This window comes from Jaculus jaculus, chromosome 4, assembly GCF_020740685.1.
Source record: "Jaculus jaculus isolate mJacJac1 chromosome 4, mJacJac1.mat.Y.cur, whole genome shotgun sequence".
NCBI lineage: Eukaryota > Metazoa > Chordata > Mammalia > Rodentia > Dipodidae > Jaculus > Jaculus jaculus.
The window spans coordinates 5,343,214-5,369,844 of record NC_059105.1 but is presented as its reverse complement, the minus strand read 5'-3'; the positions used below and the strand labels follow the sequence as shown (position 1 = coordinate 5,369,844).

Here is a 26,631-nt window from a genome sequence, read left to right as displayed (position 1 = left end):
AGTAGCAGCACACTGACTTACCTCTCTTCCTTTACTGTCTTGTGAAAACAGACACCGAGAATGTACACAATCTTAGAATCATGAGGGAAATCTTATCTCTTTCTGTTTCTCAGCCAATTTGGTGCTGTGCCCTGTACCAGTCCTGGCAGCTGGTTGCAGTATGCCTGTGATAACGCTTCTAACACTGGGAAATTCTTTGGACTGTGGAAGACAGCCTGGGTTAGTCATCATTCCATTGCTGTAAGCAATACCTGAGATAAATCAAATTTGAGAGAGGACAGCTATCTTGGCTCACTTTTGGAGGCTTCTGGACATGAGGGTTTGGGCTTGATGCTTTGGGCTTGTGGTGAGGCAGTGTCATGGTGGGGAGCGCGTGCCAGAGAAGAGCTCTCACCTCAAGGCAGACAAGCCCAAGACACACACACACACACACACACACACACACAGAGAGAGAGAGAGAGAGAGAGAGAGAGAGAGAGAGAGAGAGAGAGAGAGGGAGGGAGGGAGAGGGAGAGAGGGAGAGAGGGAGAGAGGGAGAGGGAGAGGGAGAGAGAAGAAGCTAGGCTCCCTTTGCCTCTGAGTGCACACCCTAGTATAATCTTAGTAAGATTTAAAAAATAAAGTTTAATGATACTTTATTAATGTAAGGGAAGGAGATGCCCCATATTCTAAAGGTCCTACCATCTCCTAACAACACCAAACTAGGACTAAGCCTTGAAAACATGAACTTTTGGGGGACATCCTAGATCCAAATGCTAGCACAGCCTAATTTATTGCTGCTATGAACCGGCACAAAATTATATCGAGTTGACCCGGCTTCCACACCCTGATCTCACCGCCCTTCCGCAGCCTTACGTGTAGTCAGTTACTCCCTCTTCCAGATGGATCGGCCAAGTTCTTAAGCATCGCTAACTCAAGAACGTATTGTACACAGGTAATGGAAGGTGCTGCCCATCCTGGGCCTTCCCACGGTGTTTTGGACTAGCACAGAAAAAGAATGATCTCTGGACTTTCTCTAACTTGTAAATTGATAGACCCCTTTCTCCCTTTTAAATTGCTGGGGCCGTCTCCTCACTGTCAAGCCAGAGTCACCTATTAAGCTACCCTCTGCCATGGTCACCAGGAAACCGAGCTTCCACAGGGACTGTTGAGCCTGACCACTCACCTTCCAGATCCCGCAGGTCTAGGGAGGCAGGACAGAGGCAAGAATCAGCGTCTCCAAGGAGACCTCAGGTCAGCCTATGGCTGCTGCTGCAGAGGAGGGAACACATGTGAGGACTGAAGGCTATAGTAGCCTCACTTGACTACCTGGGATTAGTCTGGAGGAATGAAATTAATGACACTCACAATTTAGCTTCTGGCCATTCACGGCTGGCTGCAGTGAGGATGTCTTAGCTCAAGAGGCTAAACCCAGTTAGGTGGCTCATGCGTTAAAAAACCTATTTCTCCTGGTTTGGGAAGTCTGAGCTCAACGTGCCTCCCTACTCAGTTCTTGTGAACTGCAAGCTGTCTGTGTCTCACTGGACATGGTAGAAAGGGGGCCTTTTATAACAGCTCTACTCTTATGACTTCATGAAGATTCCACTTTCTAGATGATAATATTTGGTTTGGAATTTTCACATATGAAGTTTGTAGGGGTTGCACAGATAGCCTAATGCAGGGAAGAAACCCAGAGCCAAATACTGTATTTCCATGCATCAATCTATTGTTCCTATGGCGAGGCAATGCTCAAAAGTGTAGAGGGCGCCATTACTAGATTCAGAGTTACAAAACTGTCAGGAAGGCCTCTACAGTAGCCTGTAAGGCAGCCATACCAAGGTCAGCCTTAGACAGGGGCGAGGAGTATCACCCGAGCGATGCATGTGCTTGTTTGCGAACGTCTGTGTATCGTTCGTAACAGACGCACTGCAGGTGGGAGAAGCCTGTGTCGGGCTGAGGGCACGGCTCCACAGCTTCTGGCAATGCGCAGGCGCGAGGCAGTGCAACACAGCTTTAACCTCAGTTTAGGTCCATGCCAAGAACGTCACTTGCTCTCCTTTAGATCACCTCTTCATTTTAAATAACCTGTTGTCTTCTAGAAAAGGGGGATAGAGTGGGTTAAATTGGGAATTTGATAAAAGTTCTAAGTTATCAGTTGAGGACCCTAGGCAAGCTATTTATAGGAGATGCTCCAGGTTCTTGGGAGAAGCTAAGGCTTTGGAAGCCAAATCAAGGTGCTTTTTGGGACCCCTGGAAAAATTGTTCTCATGTAAAGAGCATCTAGTTCCTCTTCTGTTTTGATGTCTTTCTTTTTGTCCCCCTTCACCACCCTTGATGGAATGTTAACAGGCCCAATATTGTGCAGCTTGTGCAAGTGGTGATAGTCACTGTGAGGTCATGAATGCAGAGCCTACTCCGTGTCTGGAAGAAGGGATTTCACAACACACCTCCCCACCCTCTGGTTCTCACAGTCTCCTCACCTCCTCTTTTGCAATGTTCTCCGAACGTCAAACACATGATAGAGAGGTCTCATTTAGTTCTAAGCACTCAGTATTTTGATGAGCTTTGAGTCTTGTCAGTAGTTACTGCCAACTTAAACAAACAAACAAAAATACCTTTCTGACCAAAGGCGAGACCAGCACTAATCTATGGATGTAAACGTAAATATTTAAAGGAGAATTTGATGGGCATAATGTATCCATATAGCCAAGCAACAGTAGCAGTTTTCCTCCTAGGTCCCATGACCTTACAAGCCACAGGCTCTCAGTAGCAGGTATTCATTTCCTCCCATGGATCCGGCTTCAGGAAAGGATTCCAGGAGGTAGTTGGTTAGCTCCACACAACCATGCTACTGCTGCAGTGGTGGGCACATGGTGCCTGGCACATGGTCAGGCGTGTAACTTACAGGATCCACTGCTGGTTAAGCCTGGCATGATTTTTCTCTCTTCCAGCACTGTGACAGCTAGTCAGCAGAGGAGGCCCAGAACTCAGTGCGGGCTTGATGTTTTATGTTCTAGTTGTAGTGGGAGCCAAGAGCATTGACAGTAGCCTGTGCTGTTTTGGAAGCCTCATGGGCCTTCCTGACCAACAACTCACTAGGAGGTATGCGCACCCCTGAGACCAAGACTTTTCTCTACCTACCTATGACGTCTGCGGTCCCCTTTTAAAGTAACATGTGCATATGGGGGAAAAGAAAATCTACCGAACACTTCTTCATTTCTATCAAATGGGCTTCCCTCCTCCTAATTTACCTCTTCCCAGCCCCAGTGACTAGGAGCTGAAAGCAAGCTCAGCGTTTACAAGGCTCTGTTTGCCCAGTATGGAAACATGTGGGCTGGTACGGGAGATGATTTTTCATATTGCTCATTTCTACTGTGTTTAATTGTGTTACTGACTAGCAAAGTTTTACTGTTTCAAAGATCTTTCTGGTCTTCTGAGTACAGGAAGTGCTTAGGTGGCTGTCAGCCAGTCTAAAAAAAAAAATCTCAGAGTTTCCATTCTTTTTTCTCTCTCTCTCTCCTTTATTTATTTATTTATTAACAAATAAAAGAAAGAAAAGGTCTTGGGTTTAGAGCCTTTGGCAAGAAAATATACTAATTTAATAGCTTTAAAAAGTTGCAGTTTTTACCTGCTCACTATTGAAAACTGTATGTAATTTTTTTTTACCATGGTAACTTTTCCCCCCCTCACTTTTTAAACAAGAGGTAGAATAAGCGAGTCAATTTAGGCAAGTTTCACCAATAGGGTTTTCAGTCCAGGAGGCACCGCGCTCTGCAGGCGGCTCCGCAGAGGAAGCCGCGCTCCAGCTCAGTCACCTGCGCATGCGCGCTGCTACCAGCTGCTGTTTGTCTGTTTCCATGGCTACGAAGCCCATCCGAGTGGAGAAACATGAAGCTCAAGAGTCTCCTGCTCCGCTATTACCCGCCAGGTACGGGGTCCCCAAATGTAGATCCTGGGCTGCTGGACTGAGAAGGTCTGGGGCAGTGCGTGCGTGCGTGCGTGCGTGCGTGCGTGTGTGTAAGTCTATAGTTTTAGGACAGACCTTTCTGGACCCCTTGTTTACAGTGTGACAACAGTCATCTTTAGAGAGCAAGTGAAGCCAAGCTTGTAAGGGGCAAAATAAGAGAATTTTTGTGTTCTAAGTCAGAATGTGTCCTAAGAGTAAGTTAATAAAATAAAGTCTGCAAAACATGACACGGGGTGACATGATGAAAGTGAACTTGGAATGATGATCACATTGAAGCAGGTAAGCTAATTTTATGGAGGGAGGGTCTTAAGGAATGTCAGGGTTCATGTCTCATCTCCCCAGCAATGTAGCCAATAGTTAACATCTCACCAAATAGTTAACATATTGAGTAAAATGTCTAGTAGGCAGAAATCTCATGACTCACCGTAATTCCATTTTTGCATTGCTCTCGTGGTAGATGACATCACCACCCGTTCAGGTTGTTTTTCCGTAAAAGCCAGTGGTGGCCATGCCTTATTTCGCTGCTCACTGCAGCTTTTTACACTCTCTTTATTCTATCAAGAGGTCCTGTAAGCTATGCTTCCACAGCAGTCCATGAATTTATCACATTATTTATTATCAATTACAGTTCTCATGACTCAACATCCCTATCAGATAAGTGATTTCTGTTTGTTCCAACTCGGAAAGCCAGTGGTTCCTTGTTTTAGACTTATTTAAACTCAAGTGTGCAGCTCTTAAAGATTGTCTTACAATGAGGTCACATTACCACCATTAGCTACTTAGTTTCTGATTCCATTTTATTTACACTCATGTTTGCAACTCTTGCCTTAATGATTGTCTTATAGTAAGACTATGTTAGATATTTAATTTCTAGTTTCAGTCATTGGTGTGCCATAGTATATGCAAGTTTCCCAGACACCACTGAATAGCAGGTGGGTGTTTCAATGACATTATCAAAGAGGAAACAAAATTGCTACTGAATCACTCACATACTCCCCTTATCTGCTGCATGTAGAGCAATTCTGTTTGATGTTCCAATCCTCTCATTTCAGCCCGCCCACTTACAAAGACTGGAACATCCTTCTGCTAACATCCAGTAAAGTACCCCTCCTCCTACCTAAATCTCTGGTGACCAAAAGCATAGGGCTAACCAAACACAGGGCATTTTCTTTCCATTTTGGCCATGTTCATTAATCCATCAACTCTTGGCTTTGTGAAGAGTAGACATGAAATCAATCTTGACAGGTTATATATCTCCTTTATTATTTTGTGTAAGGTCCCACATTCCCTGGCCAGGAAGTAGATAAACATCAATTAAACTGGCTAATATGCTAAGCACTTAAATATTTCTACTAATCTGAGTGCAAAATACTATTGTGTGTATATTTTTAATTTTTAAAAATTATTTATATATTAGAGAGAGTGAGAAGAAGAGAGAGGGAGAGAATGAGAATGGGCATGGCAGGTCCTCTAGCCACTGCAAACAAACTGCCAACGCATTACCACCATGTACACCTGGCTTATGTGGGTTCTGGAGAATCAAACCCAGGGAAGCCCTTGGGTCCTTGGGCTTCACAGGCAAGCACCTTACCCACTAAGCCATCTCTCCAACCTGTTATTTTTTTAAAATTTATTATTATTATTATTTATTTGAGAGCGACAGACACAGAGAGAAAGACAGATAGAGGGAGAGAGAGAGAATGGGTGCACCAGGGCTTCCAGCCTCTGCAAACGAACTCCAGACGCATGCGCCCCCTTGTGCATCTGGCTAACGTGGGACCTGGAGAACCGAGCCTTGAACCGGGGTCCTTAGGCCTCACAGGCAAGCGCTTAACCGCTAAGCCATCTCTCCAGCCCCAACCTGTTATTTTTTGATGCATGGTCTCCTACTTGGCAAAATTATGCAGGTACAGGCATTTTGCCTAAGTATTCTGAGAATTAGGCTTATTGTATAATTATTAATAATCAAGGGAAGATGAGAAATGTTGAGATGTTATGGGAAAACTGTCCCAAGGGAAGATATACACACTTATGCCAGCTTCTTTGTCTGTTTTCTCTTGAGATCCTTATTCAACAGGCCACAGCCTTTTGCTTATGCTGGAGGTCAATGAAATTATGGACATTGGACATTGTATGTTTCAAATTTTGCACTTAATTTTTGAATCTATTTGTACAGCAACTCAAATGATTTTCAGTAGTCAGCATAAGGGATTTGAATATTGTTCATTTTTCTAGAAACAAGACAGTAGCAAATAGAGAAAGTTGAATTTTGTTCATGTAGTAAGTTTTGATATATTTCCTAAAAATGTTAGATTATGCTACATAAGATGTGATCTTTTAATTTTTTCATTATAGACTATTATATATCTATTCATTGTTCATAGCGTACTTATATTCACTGAGTGCATACATTCCTCATGAATATGCAGTACACACTGAACACTTTTATATACAATGTAAAAGCCCCACAACCACAGAAAGGGAAAGAAATAATTCTTTTCTTTTTTTCTTGAGGCAAGCCCAACAGACTGACCTTTTTCCTTTATGCAAGAGAGCAAGAGGGAGAGAGAGAGAGAGGCAGGGAGAGAATTAGCATGCCACATCCTCTAGTCACTGTAATTGAGCTCCAGACACACGACCACCTTGTGTGCAGGTGTAACCTTGCACTCCTGCATCACCTTGTGTGTCTGGCTTATGTGGGATCTAAAGAGTCAAACATAGGTCCTTAGGCTTCTTAGGCTTCACAGGCAAGCACCTTAACTACTAACTCATCTTTCCAGCCCAAGAAATAATTCTTAACAATATTTATGCCTTGAATTTATGTAAACTTCACAGATTTTATTTTATTTTATTTTTAAATTTAAGGTAGGGTCTCACTGTAGTGCAGGTTGACCTGGAATTCACTATGTAGTCTCAGGCTGGCCTCAAACTCACAATAATCTTCCTACCTCTTCCTCCCAAGTGCTGGAATTAAAGGCATGCACCACTATGCCCAGATTGGCTTTATACCTTTTAAAGTACTGTTTCTTATTGGGGTCAAGTAGCCTTGTGAAGCATTTATATTCAAATAATTTCCAGCACTATTATCTTTACTCTCTTTTTGTCATGGTCACCAAAAAGCCATTTAACATGTTGCTTTAGTTAACCGTTAAATGAACACTGTTTCTTTAAGCAGCTAATGTCTTTGTAATTTTTGTTATTCTGATGAAGAAAATTTGTTTCTAGCTTGCATTTTTCTTATTAATGAGGCTTACAGGAAAGCCCTTTGTTTTGCTTATTTCCTCATCATTGCCTGTGTTTATTTTCATGCCCTAAATGAATAAAGCTCATTTAAAATCAGGTTTAGAGTTCTTCATATCAAATACCCTAAGTTTTGTTTGTTGTTGAAATGTTTTTGCCAATTGTCATTTTTCTTTTACTGTATAGAAGTCTGAAACTTTCTTCAGAAAAATCTGTCAAAACATCATCTTAGTCCTTTCTGTTTTTTTCTTTTGCATGACGTGTATGTACTAGTGTGTGTATTTACAAGTATGCATATTTTTGTTAAATATTTTTTTTAATTTATTTGAGAGCAACAGACAGAGAAAGAGGCAGAGAGAGAGAGAGAGAGAGAGGGAGGGAGAGAGAGAGGGAGAGAGAGAGAGAGAGAGAGAGAATGGGCATGTCAGGGCCTCCAGCCACTGCAGACAAATTCCAGATATGTGTGCCCCCTTGTGCATCTGGCTAATGTGGGTCCTGGGGAATTGAGCCTCGAACCAGGGTCCTTAGGCTTCACAGGCAAGTACTTAACTGCTAAGCCATCTTTCCAGCCCCAGTTAAATATTTTTATTATTTATTTGAGAGAGGCAGACAGAGGGAGAGGGGGAAGACAGGGGTGTCAGGGTCTCTTGCCATGGGAAGCGAATACCGGGCACATGTACTACTTTGCATGTGGCTTTATGTGTAAGTACCGTTAATTAATAGCCAATTTTCCAGGTCATGCTTGCATAACAAGCACTTTTAACCATGGATTTATCTGCCCATCTCCTAGTTATTGATTTTCAAATCATGCTTAAAAAGTTAATTATTGAGCAGGAGAGATGGTTTAGTGGTTAAGGTGCTTGCCTGCAAAGCCTAAGTATCCAGGTTCGATTCCCCAGTACTCATGTATGCCAGAAGCATAAGGTGATGCATGTATCTGGAATTTGTTTGCAGTGTCTAGAGGTCGTGGCACACCCTTCTCTCTCCTCTCTCTATCTCTTCCTATCTGTCTTTCTCTGCCTCTTTCTTTCTCTCTCAAATAAGTAAAATAAAATAAATTTGAGGTCATAGGCCAAGCATGGTGGTACACATCTTTAATCTCAGCACTCATGAGGCAGAGAGGTAGGAGGATGGCTGTGAGTTTGAGGCCACCCTGAGACTACATAGTGAATTCCAGATCAGCCTGGGATAGAGTGAGACCTTACTTCAAAAAAACTAAAAAAAAAAAATTATTACAGAAACTAAAATATAAATATGTTCTATTATTCTGGCTATTTTAAGTGTTAACATTTCTGAAAAACTTGTGTTCACTATGTGGTAGAAATCTATTATTAATTTTTCAAAAATACAACTGGTACATTTATTAAGTAATTCTTTTAAAATATTTTATTTATTTATTACACACAGAGAGAAAGAGGAAGAAATACATATGAGTGCATCTGGGCCTCTTGCCCTTGCAAACAAACTCCAGACATATGCACTCGTTTGTGCATCAGGCTTTATGTGAGTACTAGGTAACTAACCTGGGCCTGCAGGCTTTGCAAGCAAATGCCTTTAATCACTGAGCAATCTCTTCAGCCCTAAACAAACTATTTTCCCATTAATTTGATATGGTATTCTCACCTTACTTTAAAATTTCAATGAAGAGATAATTCTAACTCAGTGACTTAATTTTGGGTCAGTTAATTTTGTGCAATATAAGTTATTTACAATAACTAGAAAAGTAAATTTTCAGATTCCAAACATAAAATTTTCACATCAGTTTCATGTATTAATGTGACATCTCTACAACACTGACTTCTGCAACAAAAAATGCATCTGTCCAGCTATTACAATTTTCATTTTGAATAGTTCTAGAAGATCTTGTATGTTTCTCATTAACTTTGTTTTCAGATCCTCAGTCATTATTTTTTTCTTTTTTAATTGTAAATGTGCTGTTTCCACTAGCAGCATCTACATTTGTCAACATATCTGCTTCTCATCTTTCAACCTTAGAGAGAGAAAGAGAGAGAGAGAGCCAGGTAGAGAAAGAGAGAAAGTGAGGGGGGGGGGGGAGAGAAGTTCTGTTTATTTATTTATTTTTGGTTTTTCAAGGTAGGGTCTTACTCTAGCCCAGACTGACCTGGAATTCACTATGTAGTCTCAGGGTGGCCTCAAACTCATGGCGATTCTCCTACCTCTGCCTCCCAAGTGCTGGGATTAAAGATGTGCACCACCACACCCGGCTGTTTATTTTTTATATATCACTTTCAATTATTCCTAGGGCACATGGCATATAACTAGGTTTTAAAGAAGATTTTTGTAATGTTATAAAATTCATATTTTGAAAATTGTAAAGTGCTGTATACTTTCACTCTAAAAAATTGTAATTTTCAGTGGTTGGCTCTGTGTAAAACCCTTCCTTGCTTTTTCAGACTAGAGTTTGACTTCAAATCTTTAATGCAAAAGAACTACAGTTTGGGGGAAATTTCAAGACTGAATTATGCCAAACAAAGCTCTTAACTCTAGTTGTTTGCTCTCTGTTCTGGAGTGTTCGGGGCAACTTCCTGGGTTGTTCAAAGCGTTCTGAATGACTTTTCTCTTCTAAGGTAGTCAGCTTCATTGCTCAACAGATGCTTGGGGAACCTGTGTGGGTTTTACCAAGTCAGGGCAGTGAGACTGTGGACAAGGATTCTTTCCAAGACTGTGACACCAAGGAAGGACCCTAAAGGAAGACAGACTGTCAGGAAAGAGTGTGCCTTAGTTAAGGCGAATCAGGTCACCCCCATGTCTGGAGGCCAGAGGTCTAGACTGCAGAGCTATGATCACTGGTTAGCCTAGTGATGGCAGTGAAAGCCATAAACTGAGAAGAAAAGAATTCTTGGACTTGAGCTTTAAAGACCAGTCACTAATATTTATTATTAAAGGGGGAGGAAAAGTAACAAGGCAATGGAGAAGGAGGAGAAAGGGGAGACTGCAGAAAGACCCAGAGTGAATAGATTTGAGGAAAATGGGGGTTGGTTGTGGCGTGATTAGTTTGTGTTGGTAAGTCATGAGCACACATCTGTCCATGCCAGGCAGGACACAGTGACAGACCAAACCTACTTGAGGTGAACCGCTGAGCTGACTGCAGTGACTTACAGAGCCAGCTGGGGGTGAGAGGCTGCTGACAGGAGCGTGGCGTCCAAGGCAGCTGCGTCACCACAGGGCCCAGCTCCCCACAGGTGGCAACCCCCGGAAGTGGCATCCTCCGGGCACACTGCAAGTCTTCAGGGAGCTGGGTGGCCAGAGGCTCTCATCAGGCATTTGTTTACTGCCGCTTTCGCCATCCAGGGGTCTTATGATCTTGTAAGTTTCAGGAGCATCCCAAGACTTATGGGGTACTTATACTTACCTCCTCCTGGACCTTAACGAACGTTCCTTCAGAACAAAGCCTGACAGTAAAGAGGAAGTTACTGTACAGCCGTACCATGAGTAAACCCAGTACACTCACTGGTTCAGCAGAATTGGATTTGGGTGCAGCGCAGCTCGTGTCTGAGTTGTGTGGCCCCCTGCACAACTGGGTGAGTCGACTGTGTTCATGTCTCCCCTGCTAAAAGGTTTAGTCAACACTTTGAAAGGTCACGAGACTGGAAAGATAGGAAGTGGCAATTGAATTAAGCATCCAAGGGACACGCGCAGCGTTGCTTGAGTGCTTTGAAAGCCCAATGGAGATGGCAGTCGGGGCAGGCAACCGTCGGGAGAGAAATGGGAGCCTGGGAGGGAAAAGTGTGATTTTCAAAATGTTACTTGTGCATGATTCTGGCCAAATCATGTACATCTGGTGCTCACGTCATCAGGAATTAAGATGAAGAATCTATCCCAGGCTGAAGGGATGGCTTAGCGGTTAAGACATTTGCCTGAAAAGCCAAAGGACCCAGTTTCAATTCCCCAGGACCCATGTTAGCCAGATGCACAAGGTGGCACAAGCTTCTGGAGTTTGTTTGCGGTGGCTGGAAGCCCTGGCACACCCAATCTCTCTCTGTGTCAAATAAATAAATAAATAAATAAATAATAATGACCTTTAAAGAAGAATCTATTCCAAGAAATATATGGCAACATATTGTGGTGGTTTTGAATGTAAAATGCCTCCCATAGAGTCCTGTATCTGAATCCCTACTTCCCAGTTGGTGGTCTGTTGTGGAAGGTTATGGATCCTGTTGATGGACGTGTGTCACTGGGGTCAGGTGCTGAGGTGTTTTGGTCCAGCCCTGACTGTTCTTTACTCTTCCATGCTGGTATGAGGATATGACATCTTCTCTCTGTGCCTGCCATGCTTTCCCTCCACTATGGGCACTTCCCCTCAAAACTGTAAGCTGAAGTAAATCCTTCCCTTGCATACGTTGCTTCTGGTTGTGTATTTTGTCCCCAAACTGAGAAAGTAAGTGATTCACATATGATATGCTTTTCTCCCTTCCCCATAGATGTTATGGTCTCGCTGGGAAGAGAGGACTTAAGAGCAGTTGTGATTCAAAGGACCATGTGGGTCATACCACAGACCATATTTGGTTAACAGCAAGGAAACACCTGGTCATTTAGACTTCCTACATGGACTATCATATATATATGTATATGTACAGGCTCTAGGCTCATTGCAAGACCCTATCTCCAAAACCCAGGAGTGACTGAGGAGGATGCCTGATGTTGGACTCGAGCTTCCACATCCACATATGTGCATGAGTACCTATGTGTACACATGTGGAACTCCACTCATATGAACACACATACATGCATACACTCTACACATGTAAAAAGAAATGAATAAAAAAAGAGATTATAGGCTGGAGAGATGGCTTAGCAGTTAAGGTATTTGCCTGCAAAGCCAAAGAGTCCCAGTACGATTCTTCAGGACCCACATAAGCCAGATACACAGGGGGATCACATGCATCTGGAGTTGGTTTGCAGTGGCTGGAGGCTCTGGTGTACCCATTCTCAATCTCTCTCTCTCTGCCTCTTTATCTCTCGCAAACAAACAAATAAATTAAAAAAAAAAACTTGTCAGTATGACAATGGAAAAGGATTAAGAAGAAGCTCAAACTTTAGTCTTATCCAGGAGCATGCCTTTACAGCAAGGCCACGCTCCTACCTTGTGCTTCAGTGTTTACAGGTGGATTTACATAGGTCAGAGCCTTGCTTTCCCCCTTGCTCTGGCGTGTGGAGAAAGGAGAGCCATTGTGTCTGGTGTAGAGCAGAGATTCTCAACGTGTGTAGCAAGCCCCTGCAGCTTTGAACGTTTTCAGGAGTGACTAAGGGTATGCAAACAATAGCAGGTGCTGTCTGATTTTTCACTGTGTTGATATATGCATGCCAACATCAGATGGACAACAGCAGCAGGAGAGTGTGCCAAACACTGGCAAGGGGAAGCTGGCTATAACACCCATGAGCCTGTCCCCAACAATACACTGCCTCCAGGAGGCTCCAATTCCCCAACTGCCACCAGGTGGGGACCTAGCATTCAGAACACATGAGTTTATGTGGAACACCTGCATCAAACCACCACAGCTTGTATCTTTAAATGCTCTGATGAGCAAGTGGTATATGCCCATGTGTGTGCAGATGCCCCATGTGCAACATGCGGAGGCCGGAGGAGAACTCTGGGTGTCTTCCTCTTGCTTGTCTGAGTATTTTCTTGAGAGTTTCTCAGGGAACCCAGAGTTGCTATTTTCAGTCAGACTGGCTGACCAGTGAGCCTCAGCAATTCTCTGGTCTCTCTTCCTCACAGGACTGGGGTTACAGATATACGTGGCTATACCCAGCTGTTTATGTGGGTGCTGGGGAGTCAAATCCAGGCTGTCTCAGACTCTCTTAAGCTTGTGTGGCAAATGTTGTTACCCACTAAGATAAGCCATCTCCCCAGGCCCAAACATCCCTTTCACTTTAAAGATAAACAGATTTTGTCCAGCTTTGGGGATTTGGCAGACACTTTTTGATAAAGAATAAAGTAAGCCTGAAAGTTTCCACTGAAACTGTCAGCATTTCTTGCCAGTGATAAGATTTGAGCTTTCAAACAAAAAATAGAAATTCAGAAAACTAGTATCTACCATAAGTTAAAAGCTTGCCAGCAGGAAGTTTTGTAGTGTTGGAGGAAGTGATATTAACCAATGTGATTGCTGGGAGCTGTGTGATAAAGTATGCCAGCATTTAGTGGATATGCATAATGCAGTGAGACAGTACCTTTCAATCATGTCTGGATAGAAGAGCCATGCAAAGTAAGGGCTCTACTGTAGGCAAGTGTGGGAGAGTCCCCGAGTGGCTTCCAAGTCAACATTGCAACTAGCGTTTACGAAACTATGATTTGTTGGGTTTTAACACCATACCCAAAAAGAATGACAATTATCTACAAAAGCTAAATGCTACTTATGTATGCATGGGCAGGTTTTTTCTTTGTATTTTATCTAAGACAATATATGGCAATATCTTGAAGGCCGAGACAGAGTGAGAATCCAGTTGGTCTTAATTAGGCCAGATATTAATGATGCTGCAAAATTATGTATATATACTGTTGACTTTTGGGGGAGAGGAAACATGGGGCTATTTTTAAAATTTTATATATTTATTAGAGAGAGAGAGAGGGAGGCAGGCTTGTGGGGAATGGGCATGCCAGGGCCTCTAGCCACTGTAAACAAGCTCCAGATGAATGTGCCCACCTGTGCATCTGGCTTGTGAGGGTACTAGGAAACCAAACCTGGGTACTTAGACTTTACAGACAAATGCCTTAACCACTAAGCAGTATTTCCAGACCACTTTTTTTTTTTTTTTTTAAATAAATGCATGTGTATAGACTGAATCTACTGTAAAACCTCTTAAGGGCTGGGGAGCTGGCTTGTGGATAAGGCTCTTGCTGTACAAGCCGAGAACCCGAGTGTGGATTCCAAGAGCCCGTGAAAGGCAGCAAGCCTTAGCACGTGTCTGTAATCCCAGCGCTTCTGTGGTCAGATGGCAGGGACGGACAAGAGGACGCCCCAGAAGGATGTGAGCCCTGCTGCTCGGGTGAATGCAGCCGTGAACAGCAAGTGACCCTGCCTCATACGTGGGGGCAGGCGGGGACTGGCCCACGGGGTGTCATGCCCATTGCACGCACACACACACATACCCTTCCATCAACCTAAGATACATTTAAAATCCCTCAATTTTAACAAGGAAAACGTTACATATAAATGCCTTTTTGTGTCCTTGCTGAATTTTCAAAGTGGCCAACAATCTGAGTTTATAAGTAGAAACAACATCCAGAGAGGACTGCGACGAGACAGGTGACAAATGAGATTGGTGGCCAGTCCCCCACTTGCTTTCTCTCTGTTGTTCACAGTCAGTATATTGTATTTCCCAGTCCTAAAGGTCTCTGACTCTGTCCTCTGTCATATCTAGTACTGCACTCATTCACTAAATTAAGTTATTGCATTGTTTGGTTCTGTAATTTCTGTACGATTCATTGTTTTTGCATGTGTGTGTGTGTGTGCATGCATGTGTATGTATGTGGCATGGCATATGCACATCGAATATGCTCACGTATGACAGAGGCCGCTCACCGCCGTGGCCGGGGCTGCACGCCGCGTGCTCCGCTCTTCAGCCCATTGCTCCTGTCTGAGTGAGAGCCTCTTACTGAAACCGGCTCTTGTCAGTTTTGCAAGCCTGGGATCTTCCCTGATCTGTGTCCTCCTCTGCTGGACTGGAGTTAGTGGAGGTTTGAACTCGGACAGTTGACGCCCTACGCAGGCCTCCCGCTTGTGCAGCAAGTGCGCTGAACCACTGAGCCCTCTCTCCAGCCTGCGATCCAGTTTATTAACTTCAGTTTATTTCCTGAGATTTTTTCCCATTTAAAAAAATTATTGCAAGTGGGTTTGTGATTCCTGAGGCCTTTTGTGTGTATGTGCACGTACGTGTGGGTGCTCATGTGTGTGTGATCAGGTGGAGGGCAGAGAACACCCTTACTCCTGCAGGTGCTGTCCGGCTTCTGAGAGACAGGTTCTCTTGCCGGCCTCGAACCCACGAAGTGGCTCGATACCCGGGGACTAGCCTGTTTCTGCTTCCCCAGTGCTGGGGTTGTACCATGTCCACCTTTCTTAGGTGGGACCCGGGGGCTGCATTCAGGTACCAATAATGCTGGCAAGCACTTTACTGACTGAGCTGTCTCCGCAGCCCCCACTGAGGCATTTATTTTTAATGAACACTTTCTTAAACATCCTTATCAGGTAATTCCAAAATCTCATTCATCTCAGGATCAGTGTTTCTTATTGACTTTTTTTTTTTCCAGTTCTTGGTATGATGAGTGAATTTAAAAGAATATTGTTGTGGTGGTTTTGAATGCAATGCCCCTATGCCCTCAGGTGTTTGTGATTAAGTTTCCTGTTTGGTGTGATTACGTTTCCTATTTAGCGACGTCCTGCCAGATGACGTGTGTCCCCTGACGTTGGTCTAGCTGTGTGTGTTCAGGGGGCTCGTGCCCGCTGGGGCACGCTGCTGTGTCCCTGCTGTGCAGCCATGGTGGAGCGAGCCAGCCTCCTCCCGCCGTGCTGGAGCTTCCCCCAGTCTGTAAGCTGGAAATAAACCCTTCCCTCCCTTGAGCTGCATCGCGCCAGGCGTTTGTCCCAGCCATGAGAAGGAAGCTGCAACTGTTGTATACTGGATACTGGCGTATGTTGACTGCCTTTTCCTGGATTTGGTGGAGTTTGAGATTATGTTCTTGTTCTAGGCTCCTTCTATGCTTTGGCTGCCCTCTGCCTGGTTCCTAACAGGGAACAAACTGCTGGCTTCTTGTTTCTCAGCCTGTGCGTATTGCCGATTCTGGCTTCAGGTGGCTGGGTCCCAGTTTGGGGAATTTAGGAGATAAAAAGACAGCCCAGAAACTCACATTTTGTTATTCTTCACATCAATCCTCTAGCCAAGCAACGATTCCACCTTCTAGCCCACTGTTCATGACTCACTGTCTGTTGAATAATTTCAAGGACATTTAGTAGACAAGGCCAGGAGAAGTTACCCTATGCAACCTTGGCCCAGAGGTGGATAGCAGTATGTATGATTTTATCTTAAAGAATTAAAAACATGGAGCTGGGTGTGGTGGTACATGCTTTAGTCCCAGCACTTGGGAGACAAAGGTAGGAGGGCCACCATGAGTTCCAGGTCAGCCTGGGCTAAAGTGAAACCCTACCTTGAAAAACCAAAAAAAAAAAAAAAGTAAAAGAACTTAGTCAAATTATATTAACTTTAAAATTCTGTGTATGTCTGTTTATTTTGTAGGAATTATGCTGGAGTATGAAAAAGGTGGAAAATTGAAGACCAAATCCATAGACTTGCTTGAACTCAGTCCTAGGTAAGCGAGTGGCATTATGTAGTACGTATTTTCAGTCAGAGCCTTTTAGTGGAAAACCCCAGTGCAGGGTGATGCACGGAGGGTGGACTGCCTTGCTTACAGGGAACGCGTCATTCAGACATTGTTGTGCCAGGTGCTATTTCCTGCTTGTCTCCATGAGTTGGACTTGTGAGTGTTGAGGTAGTGGTGGTTAAGGACAAATTGTTTGGTCAGGAATAGTTTTAGAAAAGTTCTAAAGACTGAGCCCTTTGCCGCATAGCCCTCTTCTATTGATAACACCTTAGATTGACTCAGTAGAGTTGTCGCAGTTAACATATCATTATTGATCTGCTATTACTAATGTACTTGAGTACTTGATTCACGCATCCTGACTTTTTCTGTAATTTCCTTTGTCTTCCAGGACCTTGGTCAGCATAACACATTTAATCAACTCATCTCCTTGGGCTCAAGTTAGCTGTGACAGTTTCTTTTTAAAAAATAGTTTATTTTGATTTATTTATTTATTTGACAGAGAAAGAGAGGGAGAAGGGGGGGGGGAGAAAGAAAGAGGGGGGCAGGAGGGAGAAAGAGAAAGAGAGAATGGGAGCACCAGGGCCTCCAACCACTGCAAATGAACTCCAGATATGTGCGCCCCTTGTGTATCTGGCTAATGGGGGTCCTGGGAAATAGAACCTGGGTCCTTCAGCTTTGCAGGGAAATGCCTTAACTGCTGAGCCGTCCCTCCAGCCCTGTGACAGTTTCTTTATCGTCAGGGACCTTTATATTTCTTAAGGAGAACTGGTTTCTTACTTGAGTTTCAGAAGCATTCTCGAGTGTGTTGTTGTCTCAGTAAATATGTATCTCACAGGGCTGACTGATTGTCAGGGAGGGGCAGAGCTTTGAACTATCTCTGTAGAATGGTGTGAGCCCAGAGGAATTCTCCAGAAAGTCAAAATGCCAAAAACTGTCTCACCATAGGAAATCTCATGCATAATTCTCCACTTCAGCAGAGTCAGAGTGTGTCTGCACAGTGGGAGTTCAAATCCAGATAAGGTGAATGCTGTGGAAATTAAATCTTAGAATAGAAATACTGTGCTATGGAGTGGTGGCTTGAGACTGTCAGCGAAAGGACAGTTACGTGAGGGCTTCTCTGTACTTGTAAAATGATCCCAAATAGCATCATAGCCAGCCGGGGAGGGGCGGGCAGTCCTCGAGCTGATGACACCGGGGTGTTTAAGGGAGACGCTTATCTCAGGGTAATAAAAAGGTGTGGCCCAGAGGATGCCGCTCCAGGTAGGGTCGACATTTTGTTCTGGGTGCCTAGTGCAAAACAGATACTTGATAGGTAGTTTTGTAAATCAAATAAACAATGACACAAATAAATAATGTCATTGAATTTTATCCACAGAATTGTTTATTTAATCTATTTTCAGGTAAGAGGAGGGTTTAAGATCAAACAAACCTTGATTACTTTTGTAAGTGGTCTGTGACTGATTCATGTGAGCGTGCTAGGTTGCAGGGTTTGCTATGTTCCTTTTTAGTTAGTGATTCTATGTTTGCACCTGCCACATGCAGAGTAATTCAAGATTGGATTCTGAAGATTGAACAAAGATGCTATTCATAATCTCTGCCCTCAGTAGGCTTACTGTGTATTCAGGAATCAGCTATGGGGACTGGGAAGATGACTCAGTAGGTAAATGCACTCGCTGCTTCAGCATGAGAGCTTGAGAGGGCCTGAGAACTCCTGAGTTTGATAACCTAACCCCTGTGAAAGTCTGGGCATGGCCACACACATGACATAATCACGCAGCTGTAATCTGTGTCCCAGAGGAGATGTGAGTTGCAGTTTCCCAAGATCACCATAGTTTACGCTTCAAAAGCCACAATGAGACTGTGGGACAGTACATCATTATCTAAATGTTTAAAAAAGTATGACTCTTATTTCTAGCTCTTCTCAAGAACCTGAAAGTATTATGCCTACAAAACTAGTGCCTTAAAATAAAAAAGAAAAGGTGCCTTATAGATGCCACATTGGATTAGAATACTGCACAGGGCTGGGTGTCCATACTAAGGATCTCATTAATTTGGATCTTGCCAGGAAATCTGCTTTGATCCTTAGCAAGTGTAAACAAACATTCAAGAGGCATTATTTTTCTTTTAGTTCTTATGAAAGGGTAGTTCTTTACATTAAAAAATCCACTTTGACATTTTCATCCATGCATATAATATATTTTGATCTTATTGCTCCCAACTCCCTTCTCCTGTTCCCTTCCCCATCCCATTAAAACCATTCTGTTTACTGAATAATCTGAGTTTATCCATGTAATGGTTATAAATGGTCTCTAATCCATTTTTGTTCATAATATTCCTTCCTATTCTAATTAACTGGACTCTTTTGAGGCCCAGCTTGTATTTTTTGCATTCGCAGAGGTTAAGCTGTCAGAGATACTCAACAGTTGATCAAACGCACAGGCTTCTAGCTCAGTGCCCTGGTTAAGACTGGAGCTCAGGGGAATCTTGACCAAAGAGGAGGGGAGGTGTGCTTACTCGAGGTCACATGTAGGGAAGGACGTGCTGAGAGAGCCATCAGTGGGTACGAGCTTTTTCACGCAGTGAGATCTGGGACAGACCCCAGTGTGAGCTACCTTGAGCCAGAGCCGCTTGGTGATGCAGACTGGGTGCTGCAGACTGGACCACATCTTTTGGGATGATGCAGAATGGACAATGCCATCTGGGCTGCTGCAGCCTGGACCGCATCATCTGGGACTCTGCCATCTGGATAAAGATCCCTACCAACCCAAGGGGAGCCACCAAGCAAAGTGGGTTATTTCGAAGAGTCTCTCTTGAGGCAGAAAAGGCCCATTGCTTACTGCGGGCTTGGTGTCAGTGCTGCAGTGACCACGAAGGAACACGAGGGGGCGCTTGTGAGCTATCTAGATTCCTTATAGCTGGCCAGGAGTCCTCCTTGCAGCTGGACCCACACTGTTGGGAACTATGAACCAAACCTGGGCCATGTTAACAGAGACTGCCATATAGCAAGTTAAGTTTTTACTTCCTCATCTAATACTCAACTACTAGAAACAAAGACTGCCATATAGCAAGTTAACTTTCTACTTCCTCACCTAATATTCAACTACCAGAAACAATGGGATCGTACACCTGGCTAAACACTCCCCCATCCTGCCGGTAGCTGATGAAGAAACAAAGGCATTGTGGTTTAACCAATAACTCTGTGATCTTTGCCCTAACCACGTCCCCTTCCCCCTACAACCCTATATAAACCTACATGTAAGAATAAGCTCTTGAGGCCGTGACAAACACCTAGCATGGTCTCCTTCTTGTGTCTGTTTGCCTTCTTTCACCCAGGTTAGCTTCTCCTTGAGTTCCTTGTTCAACTCCCTGCTGGCCGGGGCACCACACAGTGCAGCTTCCAGGAATGCCTGTGACACGATGTGAAAATAGACTCTATTTTGGCTGCTTGGTATAAGGACATTGATACATTTCTGGAAATGAACTCATTCTACATCAGCAATATTTACCAGAATTTCTTGTGTGATTTGATTTCTGAGGCAATCTAAAATCTGTTCATACTTTATTTTCAGCTTAGCTCTCTTAAGGAAATGTCCACACACAAGAAACAATAATTAACAACGTCCTTTAAAAGTTTATTTATAGCTAGGTATTTCCTCTGTTCTTCAAAATATTCAAAGCCCTTAATTTTGTTTTTGTTTGTGTTTTTGGGGTAGGGTTTCACTGTAGCCCAGGCTGAGCTGGAATTCACTGTGTATTCTCAGGGTGGCCTCGAACTCTCCGTGATTCTCCTACCTCTGCCTCCCGAGTTCTGGGATTAAAGGCGTGCGCCACCACGCCCTGCTCAAAGCCTAACTTTTCTACATCAGCATCTTCATCCTTGAAGTAACTACGATAAAAGCATTACCTTAGTAGGTTACAGAATTCAGTGAGAAAACGTACATAGGGTCAGGAAGTGTAGTGCCCCGCACATTCAAAACACGGTCAGTGGAAACTGTACAAAAGGCATGGAGTTCACCGTGCTCAGAACCGGTGTGTCCTCGAGCTCACTCGGCGTTTTGGTTGTATTTGTGCTTCTCTGACAAGAATACCCGAGGCTGAGGGAACAGGAAGTCCAGTCTCTCAGTTCTGGGGACTGCAGATGCCAAGCTCAAGTAGAGGTAGGCATGGCTGCTTGGCGCTCACTCTGTTTCCTCGGGTATCTTAATACTGTGTTCTCACATGGAGAAAAGAGAGGGTGAAACAGCAAACTTCTTCCACTTAGCCCCTTCAGAAGGACAACGTCCCCTCAAGCTGGTCACCTCCTGACTCCCATTGTCTTTTTGGTTTGTTTTTTTTGAGGTAGGGTCACACTCTAGCCCAGGCTGACCTGGAATTCACTCTAGTCTCAGCCCATTTCTTAATAGTATGTCATAGTGATTACATTTCAACATACATTTTGGTGAGAGCATATGTATCCCAGCCATAGCTATAGGGGCTGCCCGAGAATCTTGGCACAGTGGTCACCAGAAAGAGCTCAGGTATGGAAGGAACTGTCCCAGCACCTTGCTTCCCGCACCTCATGCTTCTTACTGACCCGTGCGATTTTTCTTTGGAAAAGAGTATGATGTTTATAGCATTGTTTTATAAATCTTGTGCTTCATAAGCACAGTATCATGAACATATATTGCAATCCTTGACTTGCAAACGTGTTGGGGTGAATTTCAGCACAGATGTGGGTGCTTTGGTGGAAGAGATTCAGAGAGCGGAGCCCCTGATCACAGCGACCCGCGCAGAGCAGGTGAAACTGCTCGTCCGGAGGCTGCAGGAGAAACTGGCCCCTCAGGGCAGCCACCGCTTCTACCTGTTCAAGGTGAGGCGCTGACGAGGAGCAGACGGACCACTGTGGTGAAAGATTTGGTGTTTTGTTATCCTATGAAAGTAATTTTCTCTTAAAGTATGTTTTTAACCTATGAAACCTAGTCTTTGTATGCTAATAAATGAATGAAAGAGGCTTTTTCCCCTCCAAGAAGGATGTTTGTTTCTGGCTTGGGTGCTTTACATATTTAAGACCAAGTTTCCATAATCACTTTTCGAATGAGTGTGGGAAATTCAAACTATTTATTTCATGAGATGTTCAATGAAAACTTGTGGTAAATTTAGCTCCCCTTTATAATGACACATGTAAAGGGTTATTACCATTAATGTGAGACTTTGTTTTTGAATAACTAAAAGAATTTTCCAGTTTCTGTAATTGTAAGACATTGTGTTTCTATGCTACACTAACATTTCATGTTTCTACATGAACTAAATTGTACCTTGGTAAATTATTCATATGACATATGTAAGTTGAACGTGATATAAACATGTTTAGTTTCTTTCCCATTTCCTCATATCTAAATGAAAAGTATAAAAGCCGGGCATGGTGACACATGCCTTTAATCCCAGCACTCAGGAGGCAGAGGTAGGAGAATTACCATGAGTTTGAGGCCACCCTGAGACTACACAGTGAATTCCAGGTCAGCCTGGGCTAGAGTGAAATCCTACCTCGAAAACAAAAACCAAAACAACAAAAAAAGTAACAAATGCCACTTAGTACTCTAAGAGCAACTTTTATAATTTAAAATTTTAGTTTAAAATTGCTTAATATTGCATTGATTTTATTTTTATGTTTTAAGTATACTTGTTATAAGAAATATCCGTGACACTTATGCACTCATCTATTCTATCTGATATAAACTACCATGTGCTCCTTGGTCCTTATCCATTGAAGTTCATAGAAAAATCAAGTTGTCCATGCAATATATATTAAGTCCACTAGGTGGCAGCATTTATCTACAAAAATATGAGCTCTAATTTCACTGACCTTGTATGTAAGAGGAAAAGTTACAAGAGAGTACTGCTTGTTATCTTTTTGAGTGGAAAACACAGAGTCCACTATTTTTGTAATTATCCATAACTTCCAAATATAAATTTGTGTTAATGGGAGGTGTTGTAGTCAGGTTTACATTGCTGGTGGAAACCACCCAATCAAGAGCAGCTTGTGGGAAAAAAGAGGTTTATTTCAGCTTACAGGCTAAGGGGAAGCTCCATGATGGCAGGGGAAAATGATGGCATGAGCATAGGGTGGACATCACCCACTGGTCAACATCAGGTGGACAACAGCAGCAGGAGAGTGTGCCAAATACTAGCAAGGGGAAACTGGCTATAACACCCATAAGCCTGCCCGCAACAATACACTGCCTCCAGGTGGCGTTAATTCTCAAATCTCCATCAGCTGGGAACCTAGCATTCAGAACACCTGAGTTTACTGGGGACACCTGAATCAGACCACCACAGGAGGCGCAACTTTTTCTCTGCTTGGATGTTGGCTATTGTCCATTTATCACATCAAGTTAAGAATGCACAGAGCTAGTGAGATGGCTCTGCTGGTAAGAGCACTTGCGGCTTAGTCATGAGGGCCTAAGAGGACCCCAGACCAGCGGAGTTCCATTTCCTAACCCCCACATAAAAACCTTGGCATGGCCATGCATGTCCAGGATGGAGGGTCACTGGGCCTGCAAGTCCATAACCCCAGTCGATAGGAGACGGGGTGGAGGGTCACTGGGCCTGCATGTCTGTAACACCAGTCCTATAGGAAACAGAGGATGGAGGGTCACTGGGTCTGCTGACCAAAGACCAGCAGCTGTGAGTTGAGAGAGCAACTTCTCAATGAAATACGTGACTGAGTGGCCGAAGAGGGAACCCGATTTTCTCCTCTGCGTTTCCACACCCATGTGCATATTCCACACGTGTATCACACACCCCAATACTCTACCCATGCATGCACTTGTGCATATGCCACACACATACCAATGCAGGATTTTGGGGTTCAGGCAGGGTCCCCAGAATTATGAACCCCAATTTTGGCTCCTGTTCTATTTTTAACAAAGAATTGATAAACGGGAACTAAAGGATAAACTATGAATTAAGTTTATTTATGGAAAAAGTCACAAATTGTGGTTTATTTATGGAAATTGGGATCGAGGAGGAAGTCTAGAGCAGAGTCATAAGCATGTGGGATGTAGGAGACACACACTCATGTGGAAAACACTGCATAGTTCACAAGATTCATTTAAGAGAAACTGAGGTTTTTAAGGAAAGACTGGAAAAGAGCCGAGAGCATGTGGAGTACAGTTCATAAAACTCATCAAAGAGAAGTTGAGGTTTTTAGGGAAGGACTGGAGTAGAGCCACAAATATGTACTAGATAGAAGTAGATAGAAGATAGAATGTAGATGAGAATATAGGGAGATTTAGAAGAAACACACGTCGCATATGTGCTTCCTGGAAGCACAAGGAAGTTGAAGGCAAATGGTGGGAGCTTGAGGAAGATTAGCAGAGGGCAAATATCACGATATTCAGATGAGAAATGAGAAGAGAGTTATCCCCATGGCTACCCGGGATTGAGGGAAGTTACACAGGTAACAGGCCTAGAGTGAGAGAGGCAGCCACGCGGTACATATGGAGTGCAAGGGAAGTATGCATGCGGTAGATTCAGAGAGTAGAGAAAAAGCATATATGTCATTAAAGTGAAAAGTTACCCCATGCTATAAAACAGAGGCAATCAGAGAATTATTCAGACCAAGAAACAGTACCATGCTCTCCCCCACATCCAGCTGGACTCATGTGTATCCAGTCAGTACAGGTAAGGCCAGGAGAATCCAAGAGAGCGAGAGCGAGAGCGAGAGCGAGAGAGAGAGAGAGAGAGAGAGAGATGTGTGTGAGGAGGCAGAACTCAGCTTTTACAGTGGTTTAAAATGTATTCCTTCATCGGATTCAGGAATGTAAGGGGAAGACCTGATTGGTTTGTAGATGTGGAGGGAGGACCCCCAGAGGGTAGCCCACCTAGGGAGAAAGCAAGGCAGTAGGGGCACTGTAGCCAGTTGTAGATCAGTCTTTTAGAGGAGTCTTGATCAGACATTGACCTCCATTCCTGCCAAGGAGGGTTGGCATATGGGGTGGCATCTCTTGGTTCTCTCTGGGCCTTAATTTCTAACCAAAACTGTCTAAATGAAGCTAGCTTTCTCTTCTTTCTCCTTGATTACCACATATCACAATACTCTTACTTATGCATGCACAAGGCAAAAACAATGAATACATAGGATGTTTTTATTTATTTGAAGTTAAAATGAATGAATTGAACTTAATTTGGTGTTTTCTTCTGTTCAAGGTCCTCAGAGCGCACATATTGCCACTGACCAATGTGGCGCTTAACAAGTCAGGCTCATGGTAAGGCTCTCTTTATTTCTAGTTGTTTAAAAAATTTTTTGTATATTTTTATTTACTTGAGACTGACAGACAGAGAGAGAAAGAGGGAGAGAGAGAAACAGAGAATGGGTATCACTATAAATGAACTCCAGATGCATGCTCTACCTTGTGCATCTGGCTTATGTGGGTCCTGGGGAATTGAGCCTCGAACCAGGGTCCTTAGGCTTCACAGGCAAGGGCTTAACTGCTAAGCCATCTCTCCAGCCCTTTATTTCCATATTTTAGTAATCAAGGGATAAATATATCTGAGTTTAAAAATATTTCAGTCGGTTACAGATGTACTGTGTTCACCTCTCTTATCTCCATGTCCTGCAGCATACAGAGGAAAAATGAAAGCACTCCTTCCAACTATTTGAAGAACATTTGTGTCATTTTGGGTTGGAGGCACCCTGGGTTCTCAGCATATATGACAGCTGTGAGCAACAGGACTCAGGAACAGTCATTGGGGTGACCACCTGTTTGCCTTAGCAACAGGAGCAGCTAGACAGGGGCAGCAACAGTGTTGGTCAGGATTGGTCAGTTCAGGGGGTGCAGTCTCCATGCAGTTCTGGATTTGGGATGGATGATGAACTGAATCTCCAAGGCTGTGTCCAGAGAATACTTTGATCAGCTTGGAAATCTGAGGTTCTGGGTTGGAGAGAGAAATAAGAGGGTCAACCTGACCTACAGACCTGATAACAAGCATGTCCAGCTGGTTTGCGAGGACCATTGTGTAACACAGTGCAAATCAAGACTCTTCCTTCTCAGTGTACCGAGGAAGATCCTGTTTCACTGCTTTGTTCTGCCTTCTGGGGGTGTGCCTGTGACCATTGAGAACCCCCCTTGCCGTCACCTTCACCTTCACAGATGCTTTCTGTGTGCCCACTTACTGGGATGTCAGTCCTGTGGGATGAATGGCCTGTGTCTACACCAGTCACATTAGACCCCAATAGTTTTCCCCTATTTTTTAAAGGAATAGGATAGTATTTAAAAAAATATTTTAATTTTATTTATTTAGTTATTTGAGATAGAGAGAGAGAGAGAGGGAGGGAGGGAGACAGAATGGGCACATCAGTGCCTCTAGGCACTGCAAACGAACTCCAGAAGCATGCCTTGTGCATCTGGCTAACGTGGGGTCATGGGGAATCAAACCAAGGTCCTCTGGCTTTGCATGCAAGCACTTTAAGTGCTAAGCCATCTCTCCAGCCCAGATTTCTCTTATTGTAACTAATTATATATGCAATTACCCTACTTCTACATAAATCACTTTTTGAGGTACCAAAGAGTTAAACCTTCAACATATAAATTTGGCAATTCAACCCATAGTGAAGATGATTATAGTGTGCATGTGTGTGACTGTACACATAAGCTTGCATCTGTCCAAGGTGGAGGAAGGGTATGGGCAATGTAGCCAGTAGGCAATGTTAAGGACAAAGCTGTCTAATCACTTTCTCTTTACTTGGGTTTAAGTGTTTGAATTTGTTTTCACTTTTATCCTCACCACTCCACAGTCAGACTGGCTAGTCAATCTTTTATATTTTTTTTTCTGTGTTGGGGAAATATATGTTTGTTTTACTTTTAAAGTAATATTTTTATTTCAAAGATTTTATTTATTTATTTTTAGAGGGCAGGAGGGAGGGAGGGAGGAAAGGAGAGAGACCTGGTGCACCAGGGCACCAGCCGCTGAAATCAAACTCCTGATGCTTGTATCACCTAGTGGGCATGTGCAGCCTTGTGCTTACCTTGCCCTGCATCTGGCTCACGTGAGATCTGGAGAGTCAAACATGGGTCCTTAGACTTTGCAGGTAAGAGCTTTAACCACTAAGGCATTTCTCCAGCCCTCA

General features: G+C 43.5%; 1 protein-coding gene across 1 annotated transcript in view; it reads left to right on the top strand.

The window, feature by feature from the left end:
* The first annotated feature begins 3,845 nt into the window (after positions 1-3,845).
* Daw1 (dynein assembly factor with WD repeats 1) overlaps positions 3,846-26,631 on the top strand; it is a 47,920-nt gene continuing 25,134 nt past the window's right edge. The window contains exons 1-4 of the mRNA XM_045148096.1: positions 3,846-3,907; positions 16,439-16,511; positions 21,228-21,372; positions 24,711-24,769. Coding sequence (XP_045004031.1) covers positions 3,868-3,907; positions 16,439-16,511; positions 21,228-21,372; positions 24,711-24,769 — 317 coding nt within the window. The 5' untranslated portion in view covers positions 3,846-3,867. The remainder of the gene's footprint in view (positions 3,908-16,438; positions 16,512-21,227; positions 21,373-24,710; positions 24,770-26,631) is intronic.